This window comes from Vidua macroura, chromosome 1, assembly GCF_024509145.1.
Source record: "Vidua macroura isolate BioBank_ID:100142 chromosome 1, ASM2450914v1, whole genome shotgun sequence".
NCBI lineage: Eukaryota > Metazoa > Chordata > Aves > Passeriformes > Viduidae > Vidua > Vidua macroura.
The window spans coordinates 19,469,940-19,496,221 of record NC_071571.1 but is presented as its reverse complement, the minus strand read 5'-3'; the positions used below and the strand labels follow the sequence as shown (position 1 = coordinate 19,496,221).

At 35.6% G+C, this 26,282-nt stretch overlaps 1 protein-coding gene across 1 annotated transcript in view; it reads left to right on the top strand.

Moving 5' to 3' along the window:
- The window catches only part of MALRD1 (MAM and LDL receptor class A domain containing 1), a 232,787-nt gene that overhangs the window by 185,695 nt on the left and 20,810 nt on the right, over nucleotides 1–26,282 (top strand). Inside the window, exons 34-35 of the mRNA XM_053999538.1 lie at nucleotides 181–306; nucleotides 2,331–2,397. Coding sequence (XP_053855513.1) covers nucleotides 181–306; nucleotides 2,331–2,397 — 193 coding nt within the window. The remainder of the gene's footprint in view (nucleotides 1–180; nucleotides 307–2,330; nucleotides 2,398–26,282) is intronic.

Below are 26,282 nucleotides of genomic sequence, written 5' to 3'. Positions count from 1 at the left end.
ATTTGTTTACTTATTTAGCATCTCAGTAGCAAAGTTGCATGTCTTTGAAGATGAAAGCTTGGAGAGGTCACACAGATGCAAGTTTATATCCTACAGTATGAATCAAGTTTTCTGCTAGTTTTTGAACGGTGAGAAAAAAAATGCAGCTGATGATAACGACCATGTTATTTTTCATTTCAGCCATTAAAGATTGTTCCAATGGTTCTTTGTTATGTGCTTCAACAAATCAATGTATACCCCTCTCCCAGCGTTGTGATGGGATTGCAGACTGCATTGATTACAGCCTTGATGAATCTGGCTGTTCAGGTACTTAGTTTTGCATAAAAATATCATTTGAAACAAATAAAGTATAGTTATTTCCTACTGAATGTTTTGGCAGTCCTCAAACTTGACTGATGTTCCTCTGCTAAAACTTTGTCAAATTATATTAGGCACGAATTTTCCTGATGAAAGTATGACACAGATGAAAGTGAGAAAAAGATGAAGAATAATATGCTTAAAATCTTAACATCTTCATAAGGGGTGTTTCTTACTGTATAAACACATTGTCCAAAAAAAAAAAAAAAAACCACAACCTAACTAGTCCTTTGTAGTATATTTTTAGGACTTCCCTTGATTTTAGACAGTTGAGTTAACTCATATTGTTGAGTAAAAGGCTTGCGGTTTTGGGCTTTTTTTCCCCCAAGTGTATTACAAATCCAGGTTGGAAAATAAATGAAAGAGCATTTTTTAGCACAGTGCATTTGACACAATATTCATGTTTGATTTGTAGTAGTTAAATGGTGGAGAAAGATAAGTACAAGACAATAATACACATTCAATGTGAATTAGATTTTTATTAACAAAATCTAACAAATACATGATGATGGTGACATAAATAATTAAATCTGGATTCAAAATGTCCCATTCAATGACAGAAAGGTACTGCAGCTCTTCCCCAAGACAGATATAAACTCTTGACCAGTTCTGTGCTGACAGTACTCTGCCAGCTTTGCTGAAGTTGCATTAGCTGAGAATTTAACTCTCTATTTTTATATTTTTTATTACTTACATGATAAAATTCACAACATACATGCATTGCAATTGTATAATTAATTATAACATATTAAATGTCTGTTCGCAAACACTTATTGGTAGGAGGCATCCAAAAGTTTCTTTGGGAGTGAAATTGACCACAAGTATTGTGTTCACTATGTCTCATAGCATCATGAAATGGTTTGGGTTGGAAGGGACCTTAAAGATCACAAAGTTGCAACGGCCCTGACTTGGTAGGGACACCTTCACAAGCCCAGCTTGCTCATGTGAGAGAAGGAATCATACTTCAACATTAAAAAATACCACATTTATAATGATGAGAAAATTCATACTTGGTAAATTGGATTTACAAAAATTATTTTAAATTAAAAGAAATTTATTCAGACAATAATTCAATATATAAGAATATTGAACATAAACTAGTAGACATGCACAACAGTAATTTACAAATTTTCCACTATCTTTCCAGAAAGATCTTATGAGTAAGTAATGCACTTTTCAAAATTTAATCCTGAAATGGGAGGTGTCCACACTGAACAGCACTGTTATATGCTGCAATAAATAATTTCATTTTGCATATATCCAAAATTCTTTAGGTCTAATTGGTATATTACTAGTTATTTTCGTACTAAAGAAGATTGAGGGGATTCTTTTTTGATTTTGAGTTTTTTCTTGCTAAAGCAATGTAAAACTAAGCTTCAGTAAAATTAAATGTGGTGATGTGGAAATCCAAGTTAAGGGACATCAATAGGTTTTAAAGAATATCACTAAGTACTTAAACACTTTTGTCTTTTAAAGCCTGATTTCCTTCATTCTTATGAGAATGTGATTCTAATTGTTAAAATTCTGAATATATTTAACAAAAGGATTAGTCACAAAGGAGTGTCTGTTCACCAGCCCTATATAAAACCTATTAATAATTACGTAGACTTAGATATTAATTAAATATTAGTTCAATTCCTTTGGGTCTTATTTTATATATTCCTGTTGTTTGAAAATCAAGTAAGTGGCAAAAAATCAATTTCTGGAGTCAGATGAAAATCTCATTCGAGAAAAATTTGAAGCCTATTCAAATGCAGCATCAGGATTTCAATAAGCTCAAGAGCACTCCATTGCTTGTAATATTCTTAGGACTTCACATTTGTATCAGCAAATCCAGATCTAAAAAAAAAAAAAAAGTAGTTTTGGAACTGCTAAGCATTCAGAAGGACAGGTGTGAATATTTTGAAAATCAGATCATGACAAATATAATAAAAAAGAGAGGGAAATCACAATTTTTACCTTTATGTTTGCAGCTTGTCCTGAAGAATACTGCAAAAATGGAGGAAAGTGCACCATCAAAGATGACATTCCATTATGCCAGTAAGTTTCATTAGCAATTGACTTGTGCTTGAGGTTGGAGAAAGCTGCTGTTGAACAGGTGGTTTGCTCCCCAGGGATTGAAATTGTATCTGGTAGAAGTGTAATTTAAAAAGTCTCTGTATGTCTACATTATTTTTATTTACGTTTAGTGAGTTAAACCACATTTTGAGAAGAATGTTATTTATCAGATAGAATTTTGTGTAACTTTTATTTCATGAGACAACCTGTTGGCCTGACACCCTATGTTTTCTGTCTCATGTTTCACTGCAACGTTTCAAAACACATGTTTCTGTGCCTTATTTGCAGCAGGTCTTGTATACCTCAAATGAGATTTTACAGCAGGCCACATACTCATCTTTGCCTTCCTGTTAGGCATTTGGAAAAAGAAAAGTTTTTTTTCCACTTATCCCCCCCAAAAAAGGGGTTAAAAATATGCTTGCATTTTTTTCCAGAAATACTCTCTGATTAAAAAAAAAAAACCAATAATGTATGCAATTCTGGTGTAGAATGTACGAGCCATTAGAAAGAGTCTCAGGATATCTGAAGCAACTCATTTACACAAGATATCACTGTTTCCCTTTGGGAAATTAGAGGAGAATTTCTAAGTGCAAAAAAGTGATGGTATGTGTTATCATGCTTTTGTCCTTCACATGCTTCAGTGGAGCTTGCCAGAATTTGCCAAATTACTAAAGAAGTAACTGTTTTATCAGGGTAGCTATCTTAGTCAAGATTTGATGCTAAGGTTTGTCTCCTAGCTGCCAGGAGATTCACATTAATAAGCCTGCTTTGTCTTTCAAAACAGATTTATCCTTGATTGGATGAAGAAATGTAATATATAACATAGAAAATATAAGGACATTCATATAGGGTATTTCAATTTGAGTCTCAGAAAAAAACTGTTAAATATCTGCAGATTTCCCCAAAAATGTCCACTATAATAGATCAGAGAATAGTCTCTTGACAGAGAGTGACAGGAATCTTGGAATTTCATCAAGATGGCTGCTTCAAAAAATTTTTGAACACATAAGGAGAGAAAGAGGACAAAAACCATAGAGAAAGACTGCAGAATGAAAAATCAGCAGAAAATAAAGGGATTTGCAATAGGAGGTTTGTAATTTGTAGATTACATCACTGATCAAAAATAAAATTGCTTGTAGGGACAAAGCTCTGGGGAGTGATTGAGATTTTAAGATATTTAAGAACTATGAGAATTGAACTTCTGTTCAGACTTGCAAGAGAAAGTAACCCAAACTAGCAAATCTTTTTTATCCACAGAAATAAAAGACAGTTGGAATAAAAATAGTATATTAAACTAGTAAGTAGGGTTGTTTATCTCAGCATTCAGTAAGAAACATATTTAATTCTGATGTAATGCATAGGCAATTTGAGCAAAGGCACAGAAACAAAAATTCCTCAGCTGGGGGGGCTAACATAACTTCAAGAGCTGTACAAGGTTGTGTTAGGTCATCTCTACAGAAGAATGCAGAACACCAGTGCATGTTGCAATAGGCTTTCTGAAAACTGCCTGTAGGGGAAGTGGCTGGAGAAAACAAATGGAAAAGAAAAGGGATGGCCAGATCAACAGTCTGATATCAACCATTCAAGGCTTTGTAATATTTTTAAGGAATTACTTATATACATGTTATATAAGCACTTTTATTATTTTCTAAACAAAGATAAACTTCTGCATGACTTTTTGAAATTCCACATCAAGATCATAAAAAGACAAAAAAAAAAACAAAAAAACAAAAAAACAACCAAAACAAAACAAAACAAAACAAAACCTAAAATAATTAAAAATGTAGAAGTATATCAGTTTTCAATACCCAAGGGGAAAACAACAAAAATCCAAAACAAACAACCCCCCAAAATCCCAAAACAACTGAACAAAAATAGAAATTATCATGAAAAATATGCTAATTTTTTACCTTTTAGTTCTCAGTTCTTGCTCTAAATTTCCTCAAAAATAAATTATAAATTTATCTAAAAATATCTTCCTCCCTTGAGAGCAACTGTTCTTCTAGACTGCAGGATAGGTCAGGAGAAAAGTGGAGTGTGTAAGAGTGCAGGAAGCCTGTTCCACAGCAAGGAGACTCCTGAAAAGAACAGAGTTTAGATACTGCCCTGCCACAGAAGTGACAGAGTCTTCCTAGATACCCAGAGATAATTGTGTGGGGATCAAAGTGCTCTTAAAAGTCCCTGAGTTTGACTAATACTATTCAGAGACACAGCGGAAAAGGAGGAAATTTGTTAACATGTTATTTTCTTGCTTTTTTATCTGACAAAATGGATTCTGATCTTCCCCCAAGTGAGACGATTGTGCTGTAGTTTCTATAAAACAAAAGTGGAGTTTGGAGTTCAAAAGTCATTCTCAGGCCTCCCTGAGAATGTTGTTTAACAAAAAATTAGAGTGGACTGGTCTCAAAGCTTCATTTGTTCCATCATGCTTCTATAAAAACTGAAACTGCTGCTCATTTTAGGTTAGTTTGAGGTACGCTGATAGAAAAGAATAGAGTTTCTGGAAAACATTTTTGCTGGTGATAACAGCTGTGTTTTTCTGTAGGTTTAATGCAGTGGGGTTGAAGTAGTTGCCTGTATAGGCTTCCAGTAGTTTAACCTGCAAGCATGGGAACAGTGAATTTGCAGTAGCTGCTTAGGCAAAAGAAAGCACTAGCATTTGAATTATTTGAAGAGACTGAAAGCAGATAGTAGGTTTTATACATTTAGTGCTTCTCCAGTTCCTTTGATGCTGTATGTTTTTACAGGTGTGAACTAGTGTAGCTTAGATATATATAAAGTTAATACTTAGGGCATCACCCTTTCTTTCAAGAGGATGTAACTAAGAGGGATCAGTAGCAGTGGGAGGTGAGTTCTGACATCCTCTGTGAAGAGATGCCTGTAGACCTGGTGGAAATGAAAGCAGTGGATACAAGTCTAGACAAAGTTTCAGTATATATTGGAGTGGGTAAGAAAGCTGATGTATCAGATTGCTGTAATCTTTGTTCATGCTGCTGAAAACAGCTTCTCTAGGCTAGTGCATAATGACTGCAATAATATCAGTGAGATGCCCGGTGTTTGAGAATGTGACTGCTTAGTTCTGGTGGATGTTCTCAGTGAGAGTATGTGAGTAAATGCAGGGCAGTGGTGCTTGGGTGATGGTTATCTTCCTACCTGAAGGAAACAGAGCTTGATGGCTGCCCTGCTCCTGCTTGGTATTTGAATTTTTGAGTTAGCTTTGAAAGTCACTTGCACTTGTTTCTGCTATTTGGTCAGGAGAGTAATTGGGGTGCATATTGAACACATTTGTCTTGTACTTTCTATTTCATGGGTATTTTCTTTGTCTGCCAAACTAGATGGAGCTTTATTCTGAAATTCTATGGCCACTCTCATTTGACAAAATGTAACTCCTATTTGTCTTGACTGAGATCTCTTCTGTAGTCAATGAGCAGCGAAGTGGCTGTTGCTGGCAATCAGCTACTCTGATTGCACCAGCAAATCACGATAATTTGAGCAGTAATGACTAGAATTTTTGCAATTTCCATCCTCCAATTTCAAAATCATTCCTTTGATTATATATATGCTTTCTCCAACTGCTTGTCCAGCATCTCTTTGTGTTTGTTTTAATTTTGCTTTAAAGTGAGTCCACAGACTCCTGGAAACATAGAAGAGGAATATAGAGGAGAACAAGCAAGATGGGAAAAGTGTGTTTCTAACACACTAAAGTGGAAGGGTGAGGCTTCAATGATTGTACTAGTGTTGAAAGAAAAAGAAACCACTGAGAACAGAAAAAAAAAACAAAACAGCAAACCAGACTCTTCATACATGCTTTTCATTCTCATCTAAGTGGACAAGAGTAATATTAAACATGCACATTCAAATGTACTAAACTTCACATATAATAAATATTAAATCATCATCGAATCATCAAATGGTTTAGTTGGAAGGAACCTGTAAATTTCACCTAATGCAACCCCCCTGCAATGAGTAATTTCATCTTCCAATCAGATCAGGTTGCTCAGAACCCCATCCAACCTGACTGTGAATCTACCACACCTCTGAGCAATATATTTCAGCATTTCACAAAGTAAAATAGAATTGTTTAGGTTGGAAAGGACATAATACAATGCTTGACTTTCCCTTAATTTTATACAAATATTTTCAACATAATATACCAAATTTCAGAGTAGTCACACTGACTAGTACTAAAGAGCATATGAGAGCCCCTTTATTGTCTGAACTGTAAGAAGGTTCTATCCTTTACCAAAAAGAAAATGTAATTGCATTCACATAATTAAACAATCATACTGCAGATTAGAAATAAATCTTCATTAAACAGTTTTGAAATTCACGGAATATGTAACATCTATGTAACTGAGCTGTGGAGAGTGAAATTGCAAGGAATCATTATAAATAGATAATTAAATATTATTGTCTTTGTAGTTGTGTATCTAAATGCTGATTTGACCCAAAATACAGAAATGGAATTATTTTGTTTGTTTCTTTTATATGATAAAAGTAAAGATTACTTTCTCTTTTTGTTTCTTTTAGAAAAAGAATTGGTTATTCAGGGTAATCAAGCGAAGTGGAATTCTTGCCTATTCTTTTTAGAAAAGCTACAGGTTAATTGGTCCTCTATTTTTTACTTCTTTCTTTCTCATTTTTGCAATGAGCTTAAAATTTTAACACAACTGATCTGTTTTAGATTGCAAACAAAGTATTTTATCATGAGTAGTACAATAGCAAACAGTATTTACAAAATTTGAAAAAAAAAAAGGGTGGGTTTTTTTGGTGGTTAAGACATTTTTTCAGACTCTGGTTTTGTTTTCAAAATACTAGCTTCTAGCAAGCATGATAAATTTTGAGGAACCCTGCAAGTGGCATGCAGCATCACATAATGTCTTGGTAGACTGATACCTTCTCCACCTAAGTATCATATATGGCAAAAGAGGTAAATACCACATCCTCACTGGACAATATCTTTCAGTAAACATAGGGTTCTTCCTGTTTTTTTTTCCTAAACATATTTGACTTTGGATCTACTCTTACTTGTTCTGTGTTACTGGATTTTTGAGGACTGGTGGTGGTAGTTATCTGTAAAAACTAAAACTGGGAGGATTTTTATATGATTTTTATATCACACAGGATGTCAGGAAAATGGAGAGATAATAATATTCCAGCCTAAGAAAATGAAATGTTTGGAAGCATCTGGAATGTGATTTGATGGAAACATGAAGTTTAACACTGATGATATAGAAACACCAATTCATGAGCAAAGAGGGTTTATAAAAAGAGAAGAAAGCAGTTTCCATTTCAGCTGCATTTTCTCCTGCTCCTCTCAGAAATTCCCACCTCAGAGGGAGGATTGCTGGCATAGCAGCTGCTGATTCACTGCAGATTATTAATGGTTCAAACAAAGTAAATTGGTACTGATTTCACTTGTTCCCTAAGAATTTTCTTTAAGGTTTACTGAGCAAGTGGGACATGGGTAAATTGATAATGCTATATTGAGCATATACACCTACTCAGGAAAATTGTAGTCATGAAAATCAATTGTACATAGAGGAGCAATGAAATAAGGATGTATCCATGAATAAAAACAAAAGCCGTGATGAGTAGTCAAAAAGATAAGACATTGAAAACAAATGTCATGTTAAGATTTGGATTTTGGGCAGCAAAGACATATCTGCAAACATACATAGCTAGTAAAGAGAAGGGGTTTTTTCACATCTTTCCTATACCCAACTCTCATTTGAAAAGTGATACTGTTGCAAATTAAAAACCAAATTCAGGTTACCTGAGTTGGGTAAAATTAAGAATAGGAAGACAAGTTAATACATTTATTCTCCAGAACAAATTAGACAAAACTTGTCATGAAAAAAAATATGCAATATATTGATGGAAATGCATTTTAAATATTTGCTTACAGAAAACTCTTTCCTAAAGTTTCTATTTATTATTTTTTTTTTTTGTTCAGTCTTAATCCTTTCTTATTTGGAAACTTTTCATGAAATCAAGATGCTTGATACAACAATACTCTTGCCTTTTAGTTTTTCACGTTTCTAACTTCATAACCTTTTCCAAAGGAAAATCCCATAGGGATTACGGTGCAATGTGACAGAAACTTAGATTTAAAAATCTTAGCATTTGGTCTATTTTGCAGTAGTTGGGATGAAACAGCTTTTGCTTCTCATGCTGATTGCCTGCTTACAGGATGTTCAGTGATCGTTTCACAACACAAAAAAAAAAAGGAAAATCTTTTGAATCCTTCATGTATTAGAATTTACAAAATAATGTTCCTTCATTTAGAAAAATATGTGTCAAATTTGTTTAATGAGTTGGAATTTTTTTCATTTAGATTTTCCCCACTTGTACCAAGTGACTTCAAAGTAAATATATTTGGCCAAATCATTTTTATCTAGTGAGAAACTTGCCATTGAGCAATTATCAATGGCATCCACTGGCTATCTTTTGTATTTAGAAGGAGTTTACTTCAGGTTTTGCTTTTCTTCTTCCTCTGCAGATAATAGTATGATCCTGAAGCTAGCTCTTTATCCCACCGAAGCCAGCTGCTTCATGCAATTGCAACTTCTAGAAATTAGGAAAAAAAAAAAACCCTGATATTTATCTTAGTCAAACCTAATTGAATACATAGGGCAGTTTGCCACCTTCTGCAGTGAGGCAGGGTTATGCTATGAAGCTCTCTTGTGAGTGGTCTGAATCAGTTGCTCTATTAATCCAATGATTTCAGAAGGAATCTGTCTTTTTCTGGTTTTCTTATTCTAGAACTAAAACAAGGTTGTCTCTACGAACCTGCTAAAGTTTGATTGCACAGAATTGAAAGCCAGATGTTCGAGTCAGTTAAATAAATACAACTGAATAGACACAAAGAATGGTCTCACAACACATTTCTGATCATGTTTTTTGGAAATCTCTAACTCTTGATTCAAATGTAAATCAGACTTCCTCATTTAACTCTTTGGTTTTGGTCTTTTTTTTACAGAAAAACAAATTTCAAGGTATCTTTAAAACTGGAAACAAACTAAGTAGCTTATAGACTTTCTCTGTTTTCCTGAGGTGAAATATTACTGTGACAAATGGAAAAAAGTTTCATTTGAATGACCCATTGATAGAATCAGAAGAGCACTCACAGTGGAAGTGCTTATTTTAAATATAGCCCACTGGTCATTTTGGAAAACAAACTGTGAACTACGTATTTTCAAATTGCCTCTTCATGATATGTTTGCTGAGTGGGGAGATATTTACCTGTAAAGAAAACCAGCAAGGAATTTCTGGGACAATTTTAATTTAAAGAACTTAATGAACACTTTGTACAACCTTTTCTTGCAAAATTTTGGAGTTGAAAGGTGCTAACACAGTTTTGGGAATAAAAGTAACTGCATGTTTTATTATAAAAGGTGATTTTCCTACATTATCAATGTCATTGCAACTCTCAAGATCAGAGAAAAAATTATAATAATTGATGTTTTAATTTGAAGATAGTATAATCTTATTGAGAAGGGTATAATTTAGTAGCTACAGTGAAAATTATTTGGACATATAATAATGATTAAGCGAAAAAATTTCTCCTCAGAAATCATCAGTGGTTGGATCAGCAATGCTAAAGTTGCTGAAAGGATTCAAGCTCTCTGATAAATATCCTACATTTCTCACTTGATTTTCAATTCATTCTTTTAAGAGATTCAAAGCAAAAGGAGGAAACTGCAAGGTGTAGGAAACCACAGCTGGATTTTTATTATTGCTAAGTGCAATGAACCTTTACCTCAGAATGGCTTGTACACAAAACTCTAGACTTTATTACATTTAAAATTCAGGAGACAGGTTTGTCCTCAGTAAGGAAAAGCTTAGGATGTGGGAAGTGTATGTGTAGGAGAGGATGTATTTTGAGTAATGAGAGATTTTTATATGGGAGAATGTTAATGAATGTTGGATATTGGATGTTTGCCAAAGTATGGAGGGTCCCCTGAAGGGTTACTCCTACTAATACCAGATGCTCAAGAGTAGGAAACATGGATAGAAAGCTTTAAATCAAAACATTTTTTGTTCTATTTTGTTCAAAACAGGAAAGAATAGCAGTAAAATAATAAATACTTATCAAAAGAGAGAAAAAGAACAATTGAGGAAATATAAACAAGGATTGCAAAGATTCTTGTTCTACAGCCACTCCTTCACGTTCATGTGGCTGTTTTTTGTCGACAGAAATTTAAAAACATCTGGATGTATCTATTCATAGGCACGTAAATCACTCTAAATTTTTGGATTATATTAAGTCAAGCAATAATTTAGAAGTCTGGGTTCAGATAGTCTTACTTAGACTGAGTTACGATCTTTTTTCAAATTCAGTCTTCCTGGATTTAAGTGGAAGTAAGAAGCAGTACTTGGAATGAAAACCAGTATTTTCACTCCCTAAGATTACACCTGCATGTCTGCATATCAGACTTTGTTGTCTAGAATGACAATCAGCTCAGCGTTAGAGTCCTCTCTGTGGGAGGCACCTGGAGGCTGCTGGTTGGATACACCTAATCCAATACAGAATGTGGCATAAAAGCTCTAGGCGAGACTTTTGGAAAACACGTATATCTTGAAGCATGTTGACAAGAATTTTGAAATGTGACTAAAATGAGTACTCTGATACAGATAGGTCTGGGCTGAGGATGCCAGGAAAGATGGGAATGGTGGAGGTCTGTATTTGCGAATCTGTGCTACTGTGTAAATCGTGTAGAAAAAAACATACATCTTGTATTCTGTACCAGCCACATCCTGACATTTAGCCTGCTCAGTCTGACCCACTAGACACAATGGTGTCACAATGTCATCAAGCTATCTTGCACGTTTGCAATTTTCCCTCTTGTTCAGTCAGTGAGAATTTGTCTCTGAGAATTATACCTTTTGTGTGGTTGCTAGGTGGCTAAGGGATTTCCTAAAAGCAGCAAATTCAACTAAATTAAGAACTTTTGAACTTTTTTTTGCCAGCTTTTGCAGTGTTGACTGATCTGGAAAGCTCCATGCACTTTCATTTTAAACACATACAAACACTCAGGATTTTTCTCAATGCTTGGAAGGAGCTTTTCATGTTTGCTATTGCTCTAATCAGCTACTAGGCTACATCTCTAAGCAGGAGGCAGTAACTATGTGCTGTTCCCACACAGAGACTTGTATGTCCTTTGGGGGAAAAGTACACATACCTTTAAGCTAAAATAATTTTGCCTGCATCTGGTGCGAAAGTCATATTTTCAATGTACAGAAATATTTTTCATTAAAAGTATGTATTGGATTGTAAGACATAAATGATCTTTGAAATGTCCTCTGGAGTATATCAAGGTAATGTGACTCATGCAAGAATTACACTATGGATCTCAACACCAGAGTTACCGCAGGAATAAATGTCTGTGGTGGTTTGACCCTGGCTGGGTGCCAGATGCCCACCAAAGCCACTCTATCACTCCCTTCCTCAGCTGGACAGGGGAGAAAAAATATAATAAGAAGTTTGTACATTGAGATAAGGACCAGGAGAGGTCACTGAGCAATTACCATCACAGACAAACCAGACTTGACTTCTGGAAATTATTTTAATTTATTACCAATCAAATCTGAGTAGGGCAATGAGAAATAAAAACTAGATTTTAAAATGCCTACCCCCCAACTTGACTCAACTTGACTCCATGATAACTAGGTTAACTCTGCAATAGGACAAGAAAACATAGTCTTATGCTGTTCTAGGGGAGCTTTAGGCTGGACATTAGGAAGAAATTCTTCACAGAAGGGGTGATTTGATTGGGATGGCCTACCCAGGAAGGTCATGGAGTCAGTGCCCGTCTAGATTTTTAAGGAAAGACTGGATTGGCACTTAGTGCCATGGTCTAGTTGAAATGGTGATGTTGGATTATAGGTCAAACTTGATGATCCCAGAGGTCTTTTCCAACCTAATTGATTTTGTGATTCCTCATTTTCTCTTCCTTCTCCCCTCTGGCAGAGCAGGGGGATGACGAATGAGGGTTGCAGTAAGTTCATCACAGGGGCAGCCTGTGCTCAGCATCCCATGTGCTCAGACTTGGCCGCCAGGTCCATCTTGCAGCCAACTGGCACTGGCTCCATTGAACGTGGGGGAAGCTTCTGGCAGCTTTACACAGAAGCCACCCCTGTAGCCCCATTCAGCAGATGCTAAAACCTTGCTGTGCAAACCCATTAAAACATCAATCATCAAGCTAGGCTTCAGAATTCAGTAAACTGCAGGAGGATGAGCTTTTGTTTGTTAGATTTTAAATGACGGAGGTGAGAAACATTTGGGTCTAAATGAACTGTGTATTGAGTTTGTGCAGCCAGATTTTGGTAGCTGGGAGGGGTGCTACAGGTGGGGCTTCAGTGAAAAGCTGCTTGAAGATTCCCCCATGACTGACAGAGCCAATGCCAGCCAGCTCAAAGACAAACCCACCAGTGGCCAAGGCTGAGCCAACCAGAGAAGATGGCAACACCACTGTGATAACATATTTAAGAGGAATAAAAAAAGTTGTTACACAGATGTAATTGCATGAAGAGAAGAGAGGAGTGAGAATATGTGAGAGCAACAATTCTACAGACACCCAGGTCAGTGGAGAAGGAAAGGCAGGAGGTACTCCAGATCAGAGTTGAGATTGCCCTGCAGCCCATGGTGAAGACCATGGTGAGGCAGCTCTGCCTCTGCAGCCCAGGGAGATCCCTGGGGATGCAGAGATTGACCTGCAGCCCATGGAGGAAACCCACACCAGAGCAGGTGAAAGCCTGAAAGAAGATTGTGACCCCATGGGAAGTCTACACTGGAGCAAGCTCCTGGCAGGGACCTGCAGACCCATGGAAAGAGGAGCCCATTCTGGAGCAGCTTTTTTGGCAGGACTTGTGATCCCATGGGAGAGCCACTCTGGAGCAGTCTGTTCTTGAAGGACTGCACCCCATAGAAAGGGACCTATGTTGGAGCAGCTCCTGAAGAGCTGTAGCCCATGGGAACCCAGGCTGGAGAAGATTGTGGAGAATTGTCTCCAATGGGAGGGACCCCTCAGTGGAGTAGAGGAAAAGCTTCTCTCCCTGAGCAATGTCAGAAACAATCTGTGATGAGCTGATATTATGGTCATTCCCCATCTCCCTGCACCACTAGAAGGGGAGGAGAAAGAGCCCAGCAAGGAGGGTGGAGTTTGGGAAAGGTGCTTTTAAGATTTATTTCATGTCCCATTGTCCTGCTCTGATTTTGATTGATAATAAACTCAACTAATTTCCCCAAGTTAAGTCTGTTTTACCCTTGACGGTAACTGGTGAGAGGTCTCTCACTGCCCTTATCTCAACGTGTGAACCTTTGTGTTATATTTTCTCTCCCCTGTCCAGTCGTGGAGGGGAGCTTTGGTGTGCACCTGGAATCCAGCCAGAGTCAATCCACCACAAATTGTTTCCCTGGGAATGAGAAAACTAACTCACCAGGATGCTTGATATTTTATTTGCAGTATGTGTATTTTTGTATTAGCAGACCTAGATAACAAATTATCATATGACTTCCCAACTATACTGAACTAAACCATGCCTTTTCTCACCCTCTGGGCAGCCATGAATGCCAAAACCATGATCATTCTCTCTGTGGTCAGAGAGAAAGAGTTGTCATCAAGCCCAAGGTGTGTTCCCCATTTTTAACTCTAGTTCTGTACGTATCTAGGTTACCTTGGCAGCCATATAAGTTCCTTGGATAGAGGAATATATCAGTTGTGTATAAACACATGCATTGCACGTAGGCTAACCTCAACAAGTGCCTTTTTGGAAAAGAAAACTGTATTGGAGCCAACAATATGTGACAATGGCTTTTTTAATGTAAGTGCTAGGTGAGATTATACAGTAAGGATTGTCTAAATTCTAAGATTAAGTGTGTTTGAGTTCTGGGTCATTAACTTACCATATTAGAAAATTATTTTTATTGCTTCATGAGTTTCTTGCTTCCACTTAGAACTTTCCAGTTTCTTACTTTAATCTTTTTGCCATTCATCCTTATTAACTATTGCATTTTCCACTGATGAAATGTCTGCTCAACTGAGTTTGGTGGCAAAAGTTGTGCAAACTAAAGAAAATTCCTCAGGGTTGTAAAATGGAGCTAACAAATCGACTACCTACAAAATGGAGCCTGTGTTACACAGTCCTTGCATGCTTGAGTTTCCTATGCAAGTAATTGATAGTGTAGCTTTATATGACTAAGAGCTGAACAAAACATTTTTAAGCAGTGCTTAAAACCAAATATAGAGCCAAATATCCCAATGCTTACTTTCCACAGAGCAGAATTTCGTTTTAAAAATAGTTGTTTCTTCTCTTGGTGGCTTCATTTTCAGATTTTAAGTATTCTTTTGCAATCAACTGATTTTTACTGATTTTCAGGTAAATTAAAGTGCATGGTTTGATTTGTCTTGTAGTCTATGAAAAAAATTTAAAAGTCAGGAGTTATTAAGTGACTTCAACAGAAGTCTCTATTTGCCTTGCTTTTCTTTATCCTTGATTCTTTATCTTTTGCAAATCAATATTTTATTAATGCGAACTTTTTTGGGAACTTAGTAAAATGGAAGGAAGGTCCCCTAAAAGTCATTAATATTTTAGTGTGTGGAAAATAGAATGTGTTTACATAGTCATAAAAATTCACATATATTTTCTTCCTGCCTCTCTGGCTTTTAGAGTTTAAGGTGAGATGATTTAGCAGAATGCATTTTGAGAGGCTACACAGCATCTATTAGTTGTTATAGTTCTAGTGTTTTAATAGGTGTCATCAAATTTTTCTTCATTTATAAACTTCCCTTATGATATCAGTAAAGTCACTTTCTTTGTTGCTAATAAGATTGGCACAAAACCCTACATACTGAGAGTGTTGTACTTAATGGAAGTAGCTGTGAACTTTTTTTCTGACAGATCATAGGATAGTAGAGGAAAGCTAGAAATGAACATACAGCTGTGTAGCCAATAGCATAAACTAGATTATACCAGTATAGCCAGTATAGCAAGTATCCTTCATTTAGCTTTTAAATATATATATATGTATATATACATATATGCACACACACATATATATATAATGCTTCTACAGCTATCTTTCTAAAACTTTCTGCCCTTAAAATTCTTTTCAGATGCTGTTACTACAGACAGCAAGATACAAGTTTCTGTAATCCAAGGAGTTGGTGATGCTCCTATTGCTTTGTTCTGATCTAGAAAAATCATACTGCCACAGAACTATGAACACCTCATTTCAAGATGGAACCATACAACACAATTGTGCATTTAAATATAATACAGAAGTTGGTATATTATCAAATTACTCTTTCTTAACTTTTAAAAATTGTATATTTATTTGTATTTTCATTGAAACCTGTCAGAGAGTTGAAACATATTCAACCAAAGTAAGATTTTAATACATGTGAGAATGGGACCAAAACAACAGGCCTTACCATATTTTATTTCTGTCTGTTCAACATTTTATATGGTAGAACCATTGTGTATTTGAAAAAGATGGTGAAACACTATCAGCTTTTTCTGTGCAGTCTTATACCTACTAGTAGGTCAATGTCACTCGAATTTTAGTCTTGTAAAAAACTCTTCTAGAAACCCTTTTATTAACCACTCAGAAATCTCTGGAATTCTACACTCTAAACTTCTAATGATACAAGTTGCATTTGTACCTTGGACATTCTTTCCAGATTTTTCATTTTGAGATGCATTCTTACCTGACATATCTCACTAAATTTTTTGCCCAAATTCTCATCATCATGGATCTCAGTTAGTGCAGCATTTACCCTCCTCACTTGGATGACTACAAAGTTTTTAGGCCAATGGTCTTCAAAAGCTTCAGAGAGGATCCTTTTTTTTGTCTCTGCTCCCTTTTCCTTACTGCATCAAATGTTAAATATTGACCCTGCTTTCCTAGCCTTCATAATTTATTCCAACTCCATCTATAATTTCTTATGTAGCAAGTACAATTGGAATATGTTTCAATACTGCTTACTCAGAGTGTATATAACCTGTTCCCTACCCAGTGCAGAACAATAGGAATAGATTGTTTTAACAGGTCTGCACTCTTGACAACGTGTAGAGTACAATTAAACAAAACTGTTTATACTAACTGAACAGAAAGTATGTCTCTCTTTCAAAATAACTTCATTCCAAATGTTCATGAAACAAGGACTGAGCTCAGAAAGGAATTAGGCATACGCTTTCCTCATAAATGCACAGAATCAAAGCGTAGGACAAAAATCCTGCCTTTGACATTTGAGCTTATTTTACAACTTTTTTTCTTCAGTCTCTAGCCTTGTTTTTTAATTACTTACTTTGTTCTGGTAGTATGAAGTCCTCACAGCTGATATTGGCATGCAAAAGATGGAATAAATTATTTGGTAAATGTTCAAGATTATCTTTATTTGAACATATCATCTTACATCTTTGAAAAATGCACAAGTAGTCACAAAAAATGTGCAGCAGTGAACTGCACAATTCACTTCTTAAGCCAGGCTAGACTGCAAATTTCAAAGCTATATTTCAGAAGTACACATGTGCTGTGATATTAATCAAAACTGAGCTTTCCCCTTTTTGGCTGGCTCAAGAAAGTATTTTATAGTTCACAAGGTCTTTGAGAAAAAAAGAAAACAAACAAACAAAACCACAAACATAGAAAACCGCAAACAACCAACCAAACCCCCCCACCCCAACCAAAACCTTAGTTAATACCATGGGATAATCTCATTTATTTATAGCTTCTTTTTTTTCCTTGGAACTGGGAGAAAAACAATTTGCATTCAATTTAAATTACATTAACTATGTTTTTAAAAAGACAGGCAGATTTTGCCCTAGTTCTATAAATTTTAATTTGTTTAGACTTTGCTAAATATTACGTAATAAAATTAAAGTTTGGTTAGAAGGTTGATCACTTTTTATCCTTTTTCTTTTCCTCTCAAGGACATATTAATGAAAATGAGACTAGAATCACAGAATCAAAGAAATGTTAAGACTAGAAAAGACCTCTGAGGTCATTGAGTTCAACCATTAAACTAGTGCCACCATGATTCTGCACAGCCATATCCCTAAATGCCCCATTTTTTGAACATTTTTGAACATTTCTAGAAATAGCGGCTTCACCACTTTCCTGAGCAACCTGTTCCAATGTCTGACCACTCTTTCAGTGAAAAATGTTTTCCTAATATGCAATCCAAGCCTCCTCTGGTGCAACTTGAGGCCATTTCCTCTTGTCCTATCGCTTTTTACTTGGGAGAAGGGCCCGACCCTCACCTTGCTACAATCTCCCTTCAGACAGTTGTAGAGAGTGATAAGGTCTCCCCTGGGCCTCCTTTTCTCCAGGCTGAACATGGCCAGCTCCCTCCGTCTCTCCTCATAAGACTCGTGCTCTTTCAACAGCTTCATTGTCCATCTCTGGACGTACTCTCCTGTCTTTATTAGTATTACTGTAGCATCATTCTTGCTCATAGTGTTATTCTTGCTTAAATTTTCAAGGCAAAGAATTATTTTTAAACTAGAATAAAAGCATTTTACTGGTGAATAGCTGAAATTTTATAAAATATTAAAAAAAAATGCTATCTAGTCAGAAAAGTGTCTGCATAATTAATTTTGACAGAAAATATCCCATCTGACCAAGCCAAAACCTCTGGAATATTTATAAAAGAAGAAAATTTGTCTTGGTTCTTTGACCGTTTCTTGCATACAAGCCTGGGCTATCACTGTACAGACACATTAGGGACACGTATACAGTCCATGATGGAGGGGAGAGGTTCTGAGAAGATTAGTTCCTTTTTCAAAATATGAATAAACAACTTTTCTTCTTTTGAATGTAGTGTGTCTTCAATACAAAGCATTTCCAGAACAGTGTCCTCTCTAATGTTACCAAAATACAAAAGGTGCCAGAAAACTCTTATCTGAGGCTCATATCATGGTGTAGTGAGTTGACCCTGGCTGGATGCCAGATGCCCACCAAAGCTACTCTATCACTCTCCTTCTCAGCTGGACAGGGGAGAGAAAACACAATGAAAGGCTCATGGGTTGAGATGAGGACAGGGAGACATCACTCACCAGTTACCATCATGGGCAAAAACAAACCTTGACTTTGGGAAAATCACTGATGGGCTCAGCCTTTGCCAGCAGCAGGTCCGTCTTGGAGCCAGCTGGCATTTTCTGTCAGTCACAGGGGAAGCTGTGTAGCCCCCCCACACTTCCAAAACATTGCTGCACAAAACCAAAACATGTAGAATTAGTGAAACAGGAAGCACAGAGAAACTGTAAACCACTTTTTTTTTTTTTTTTTTTTTAGTTTAAAAAATTATTGAAGCAAAGTATTCAAAGCAGTGCCAAGTGTGTGCATTCCTTATGACAAATTTCACTCTTCTTCAACAAAGAACCCACATGGAAATATTTTTTTGCTGTTGTTATTTTTAGGACAGTTCAAGCAGCAATTTCAGACACAGATTTATGAAGCCTGGCAGTCCTGAGAATAATTGTACAAGTCTGGAATTGAGGATTTGTGAGCTTAGGATGTGCAGCTTCCCTAACATAAAGTCTTCCAAAACATACAAGCAATTTTAAAAGCCATATCCCACCTACTTTCAAGAGGCTTTTTGATGAAATAGAATTTAAATATTAATAAAATTCACCCTTTTCATCTATGACCTCATCAGCAACAATCTTATAATGGTGCTATCTCTCCCCCAGAACTGTTAGTGTGCTTGTTGCAAGCTCTTCATAAGAAGAACTCTTTGGATTTTTGTTTGCCTTGATGAAATCAGACCCAGATATGATAACAAACACAGGAACTGCAGTAGTAAATTTTAAGTACCTAAATGGATGTTAAGTTTCTATATACTTAGAGATTTCTGATTCTCAAACAGTTATTGGAAAAAAAAACCCTTTCATATAACTGTGAAAGCATAATACTTTCTTTGCAGAACACTTGGATTTTCTTGTACACTTAGACAAAAAAATTGAAAACCAAATTAATTATCAGTACACTTTTTTTGCTATTTATTTTTTAATGTTACTGAAGCTCCTGGAAGTCTAGTGTTGGAATAAGGCAAGATAAATGTTCATAATAGTTTGATTAATAGATTCTGCAGGACTTTATTTGTGAAGTACTCTAGTTTGTGAGTAGACTCTAGTTAAGAATATTCATTCAATATTATTTTCAGTCATGTACTAAAGCAAAACTGGAATGATTTATTCTGCCTGGAATCAGTGCTCAAGTTTCAATGAGGCTTTTACTTTTTTGCTCATAATGTCCCATATTATGTGCAGGAATAAATCATATATCCTAAACAGCAATCAATATTTTTCTGTCTTTAATTTCTACTCACTTTTATGTAAATGCTGGTTTATGTGTTCATTTCTGCTTCCTTAGAGATGACTGTAAACTAAATTCCTTGTAGGAAAATATCAATGATATTAATAGAAATGCCACATCTTGATCTAGGATAGACTTTACATATCTGTTATCAATGAATGTATCAAAATTCATCTGTATTTTCCAAAGAAAGCAAGGGTAAATTAGGAATTGATGCAGATAGATTAGTTCTCTGAACTCCAATCTTTCCAAATAATTACTCTGAGCTTTCAGCCAGTTCAGGCAAACCACAATTATATGCAGATCATAAGGGATGGAAGGATTATTTGCCTTTCCATCCACATTCACTTTGAAACCCTATGTTTATAAAATGTCATGAGAAAAACACTGCATTTACTGACCTTCCTTATGATTAGCTAGGCTGGAGTTTAGGGGCCAGAGAACGATTTTCTTCCACTGTATGGTTACCACAAAATAAGTACATCTGCTGTAACTTTAAAAGTGTGGATCCAGTAATGCGTTCCTAACCACCACAGTTATGGCACACAGGACATTTCTCCAATTCTTGGCTCTGGATTCCCAGTGAAGTCACCACCCACAAAGTATTGTCTGTGCAAGTCAGACTTTGGCAGCAGGCTCAAGAGCAAAGGCTCAGACCCAAACCATAAGAGATATGTCAGCAAACAGTTTAACTTCCTTTTTGCTGTGTGGGTGACCAGAGCAACAGGAAGGCTGCTTTTATTGAATCCTCATGGAAAGTAAGTTCTCAAAGTCTCTTTCTTGAGGGAGAAATAAAAGAAGAGTTGGAACGGAACTGCTTAGGGACAAGCTCAGGAAAAAATAATTAACCTCAAAAATAAATAAAATCACATAAAGGTTTATTCACAAGTCTGCCAAGTGCATGAACACCAAGTGTGGATCTCAAGTTAACCCTTAAACCTTCAAGACTTAAGACTGATATTCTGAGGTACTAGCAAAATTCCAGTGGTGAAATAAAAAAAAAAAAAACCAATATTCAGTTCTCAGTTTGTAAAACTGAGAGGCTCCTTCAGTTTGTACTGATGTTCATATAGGTTCCACAATATGTATATGCCTACAACAAATCCTGTTTCTACTCTTGCCAATATATTGGCCCCACAGGCTTTTAATTTTTCCATTGATTCTTAAACACTAAAAGAAGTTTGTAGTATTAAATAACATGATAACAATAAAAGAACCAATTCTTCAGCTGATGTAAATATTTTTCTCTCCATCTGTAAATGTAAAGTGAAAAAGCCAGTCAGCCTTACACCAATGCTGACTTCATAAATTAGGCAGCTTTTTGCTCATGTCTTACCAAAAGCAAATACTTTGAAATAGAACTTTTTTCAATTGGTTTGTGTTAGGCTTGAAGAGTTTTTAATAATACCCTGAATATAATTTTCCTTTCACTTTTGAATTTGTTTCTGAATAGTCCTTGACAGAGTCAGACATTTATTGACCTGTATAAACTACAACACTTGACCTTGACTTTTTTTGAGCTCTGATTTGAAATCTGTGACAACCTCCTGTCCTTCAAGTACACATTCTGTGTTTGATTAGCAGTTGCCATTTTTGAATGTTCAAAGAATCTTTGCTATATTTTTTATGAAAAGATTTCACATTTTAAATTCTTGGATTTTTCTTGTGACCCTTAACATAGCTGTATCCATAACCATAGATTTGGTTTTATTCTTTGTTACAATCTTCTTTTGCTGTAGTTTTAATGTTTTGATATTTAGGTTATGTGAAACCAGTGATATGGGTGGTTTTTTTCATGTGTATTTAGAACAACTCATTATTTTGGCTTTTGTCTGGTAAGTTGGCCTTTCTTAATCACCTTTTTTTTTTTTCATAAGATCTTCTGTGGAAATATCGTACAACATAGTCATGTGGTATTTATCTTCTATCCTAAATATAAAATATTAAGGAAAATATTCTTGTTGGAATTCCAATTTAAATCAAGTGAAGAGGTTCAGAAAATATTATAATCAGTAAACTCTTATGGATGAATAGCATTTTTACTCCTCCATCTTCAGAAATCCTAACTGCTCCAATGTTTGGGATTATATACCCATCTAAATGTTGGTCTTCAAAGCAATCTTGGAACATAAAATAGGATTATAAACTTTTATTTTGCTCCTGGATATTTGAGAAAAAGAACATGAATGGAATTCCTTATAATGGAAGTCTGCCATAACGAACTGCTTAAAGCAGAAAATCTATATATCCATAAAATGTCACAAATGTATACGTATGTAAATCAAACTTTGAGTATTGCTGTACAGCATCCCAAAAGGTACTTTAAATACTGCCACTTAAAAGCCTTACTTATTATAAGCAGATGAAAACCAAATAATTATATTTTATGTATTTAATTTTTTTTTTGTTTATTTTAATGCATTTAAGACTACAGTTCAGTTTTTGGCCTTCTATTCTGCCAAAGCATTTTAGAGTTTATTAAAAAGCCAGGGGAGAGGGGTGGCAGGGGCATGTGTATTCTTGAGACCTGAGCCAACATTTGTTCTCTGAACCATTTCAAATAGCTTTTACTCTCAAATGGAAATTATTCACTGTCCTTCAAGTCAATTAATTTAACTTTTCATGAGGTCAGCCTGAGCAAAGAGCTGAGTTTTCTGTACTCATTTGGCTTAGTTAAGCTCGGGAGAAGGGCATGCAAGGATCAGGCAGTGTAGCAGAGAAATCTCTCTGGTGGTGATATGTAGATGTGTTTCTAAACTGGTGGAACTCTGAGTGATTTTAAAAATTTCTAAGACCTTGTGCCAAAGTAATAGAGAAAAGACTCTCAATCAGGCACAAGTGTGATCCTGATTATGTGAATGATTATGATTTATTGCTAATATAGCCTCTAAATACTGCCAATGCAGTATGTAACACAAGCAAGTCTAAAGGGTTATACTGTAAGCAGGGTCATGTAGAAACAGACAGGTTTGTCTCGGTGTGAAGCAAGCCCAGCTAAAAGGCAACAAAGCACCTATGTAGTTTCTTTAGAATTTTATGTCTGTATTTGACTGGATCTTAGTGCTTTTACTCACCTGTTCAAAAGTGAGTCCCTGCCACCATGGGGATCAACCTGGAGGATGCCTACGACCTCCTGAGCCCAGCTGGCCCAGTCTCCAGCAGCGTTTTGCACACTTGCAGGCTGATGTGCACCAAAGTCAGCCACAATTAGCACAGCCTTCCCACGCTGGAGTCATTCATTGTGCGAGCATCAGACAGTTCCTCCTGCAATACCCACCTGGTGTTCTTATCTTAGGGCAAATCACATCGTCCATCGGAGATGTGAGGGGGGAAGGGGGCAAAGACCTGACCATCTCCCATTGCTGCCACAGACCTTTGAAATAACCAAGGGATGTGCTTAGTTAATAATGGAAATAGGGCAATAGTATGAATGGGTGGGAGCACATTAAAAACTAGGCATTATTAAATCCCGTGTTGGCAAAATATAGTTTTATTACATTTGCTAAAAATCACAATATCAAATCTAATATTTAAAAATATTAAAGTCTTAAATAAAGATATAATTTAGAAAATAATGAAAATGCAGGTTTTTATCTCTTGTGCTGTATATTTTAAAAAGTAAGTCCCAAACATTAGCTCGCAAACAAAATCCATAATGCAGGATGTTTTCCTCTGCTTTCCACCTTTTTAGACAAGCAGAGGCAGACTCAGAGTCCTGCTGCTTCATAGCAGCTGCATGTCTCCTTTTGTACCTGTGCATGAGAAAACACCTGCAGACACAGCTGCTACCTTAGCCAATCATTTTTACTGGATGTTTTACCTGTGAAAAAATCTCACTCAAAAGATAATAAACTATCATATGCAAATAAGTTCAGTCTCCTTTTATACATTAGAAGGTTGATTGCTTCAGGTCATAACTGAGAACATATATGTAACATTATAATATATTATTAATTTATTTACTCTAAAAAAAAAAAAAAAAAAGAACTGATGTGCATCAATATGATACATTTCTTATTCTCATTCTTTGAAGGTATTTGTGAAAGTTATCTTGTCATGGTTTTCAGCTATTTGATGTTGAAGAATAAAGGTAGGGCATTGTACCAGCTTTGTAACAGACTGTTTCAAGAGCAGTTAAAAAATATCATCTGCTAGGAACTCTGCAGAAAAAAATACACACTTTTATTCAAAATAGATGAAAAATTGCAATGTCCTTAGATGACGAGAAGTGGGTTAATGAAATCACTTTTTCAGCTATATAAAAGCTGACTTCAGCTTATATAAACACCTCAGTCCTGTGGCTTTACAAAATGTAAATCTGCCCTTTATTGATACAGAATGTTTATTATGGCTCCCTGCCAGCTTGTCCCAACTGCTAACATAAAATCATCAGTAGAGAAACAGAACATAGCAAGGATTCTTTGATCTTACAGGTTTTTGGATACTGCCTCTGTCTGTTAGGGCTGTTGACCTGCAATGCAGGCTAACTAGGCTTTTGTTCTGCTTGGCAGTACATGCTAAAGGAGCATAAAGGCTGCTCTGAATTGTTTTATGTACAGTGATTCGTTGCACAGTAGTGCTAACATCAGGGGAAAAGTTCTCATTTCTTCATCTGTGCTGCATATTGCATGGCTGTAACCAAGAGACTTTGTTGAATGGATGCTGGAATGCTGTTAGAATTTTTTCTGTCATTGGCTATAGCTCACCATATGTTATTACAAACATGTGACGCATGAATCACAGGATTTTGCTTCATCAAAGTTCCAGGTCGAAATTAACAATTAACAGTTGAAATTTACTCTTCTATTAATTCAAATAAGCCACATTTAGACCTAACTGTTCTCCTCAAGAAATGTTTCAAGAATGCACTTAGAGTTCAAATTTCTCTTCATAGCAACAGAGCAGTATTAAGTGCTGAAGTTTGAAGGTTTAAATACGAAGAACAGAAGTGATGATTTAGCTATTTGTAATAACAATTGTTTGGTTTTTTTTCTGTTGACTTTTTTCTTCTTTTTTTTATTAGGTGTTGTGAATTACCTCTGCAGTATTCCATGATTATAATCATGTTGCAATGCTAAACACTGAATACCAGAATTAAAGCTTTAAATTTGGGAGGGAGGTGTATGGCAAGTTTGTGATCTTCCAATTAAATATGTGCTTGAACAGGCATACCTGAGGGTTTGAATTGAAATTGCATGGGAATCCTCAGTTCCAGCTTCTCCTAAATTCTCAAATCTTGACTCTGTAACCATAACAACGCTAAGAGAATGTGGAACTGGAAGAAAGGTTGTGATGAAATTATTTTTATTGCATCTAAAGTGTCTTAGGGTCTCATAAATTGTTTAAAGGTCATTCCTCTGAAGAGTTCATAAATTTAACTTGATAACAAGAAACTAGAAAGAGAATTCCCTAAGCATCTGTGAAAATCATCTCTAATACCTGCAAATTATGCAGAAACAACATCCCTGCATTATTTTCTATGAGCCACACTGGCATGTGTAGAACTCATTCCAGAAGTTGAGTCTTTTCTGGGTTGTGTGCAATTCAGAGAGTAAACCACTGTCTCTCTGGTACATGGATGGTAAGCAAAAAAGAAGTTTTGTGTCTTTTTTGTTTGGTTTGTTTTTTATTTTTTTATATAAGCATACATTTAAAATAGAAGCAAAACATTTTTAAGAATGTATTTGTGTTGATGTAATCTTAGCCTGTACTTGTGCACCTCCCTTGTACAACAGTGAGAAGAAGAATTAGATGTTATTGTACGGTGTTGTCCCCTGTGCAAGCAGATACATTTATGATTGTCTCAGGATGACAAAATTATTTATAATCTCCAATATATACAACAATCCACCTGCCAGGAGCAATGCCTGGTGTTGGCAGGCTCTGGTTAAAGCCGACCATTTCAGCTGATAAAATGACTGAACCAGTGCTGGAAAGGGGCAGCAAAAAATAAATAAAATAATTTTTAAACTTTTTTTATATTATTTGTGCCAAGTGTGTAGTTTAATATTGTCAAAACACTTCCATGGCATAAGCTTTTAAAATAATTATTTAATTTCACCTGGACATTGTAGATTCATTCACATGAAAACTATTCAGAGGGTAAACTGCAGTGAAAAGCAGATACACAAACTGACTGAAATAAATATCTATTATTTCTTACTTAGCTATAGTGCAGATTATAATGTAGTGAGTAGGTAGGTAGTACTGTTAGTTAGTATTATTGATTAAAAGCAATAAGACCAAATATTAAAAAACAAAATAAACAGAAAAAAAAAAACACCCCCCAAAAAACCTCAAAAGAAACAAACAAAAAATTAACAACTAATAATAATAATAATAATAATAATAATAATAATAATAATAACCTAACAAACAAACAAAACAAACAAACAAACAGACAGAAGGTTTAAAAAAAAACCAAAACATCCCAAAAATCCCAACCCATAATCTAGCAAAAACAAGGCAATACAATGATGGTCTCTGTGATAAAATACAGCCACTGTAAATATATTCAGAACTTTTATCCGGTTTTCTACTTATA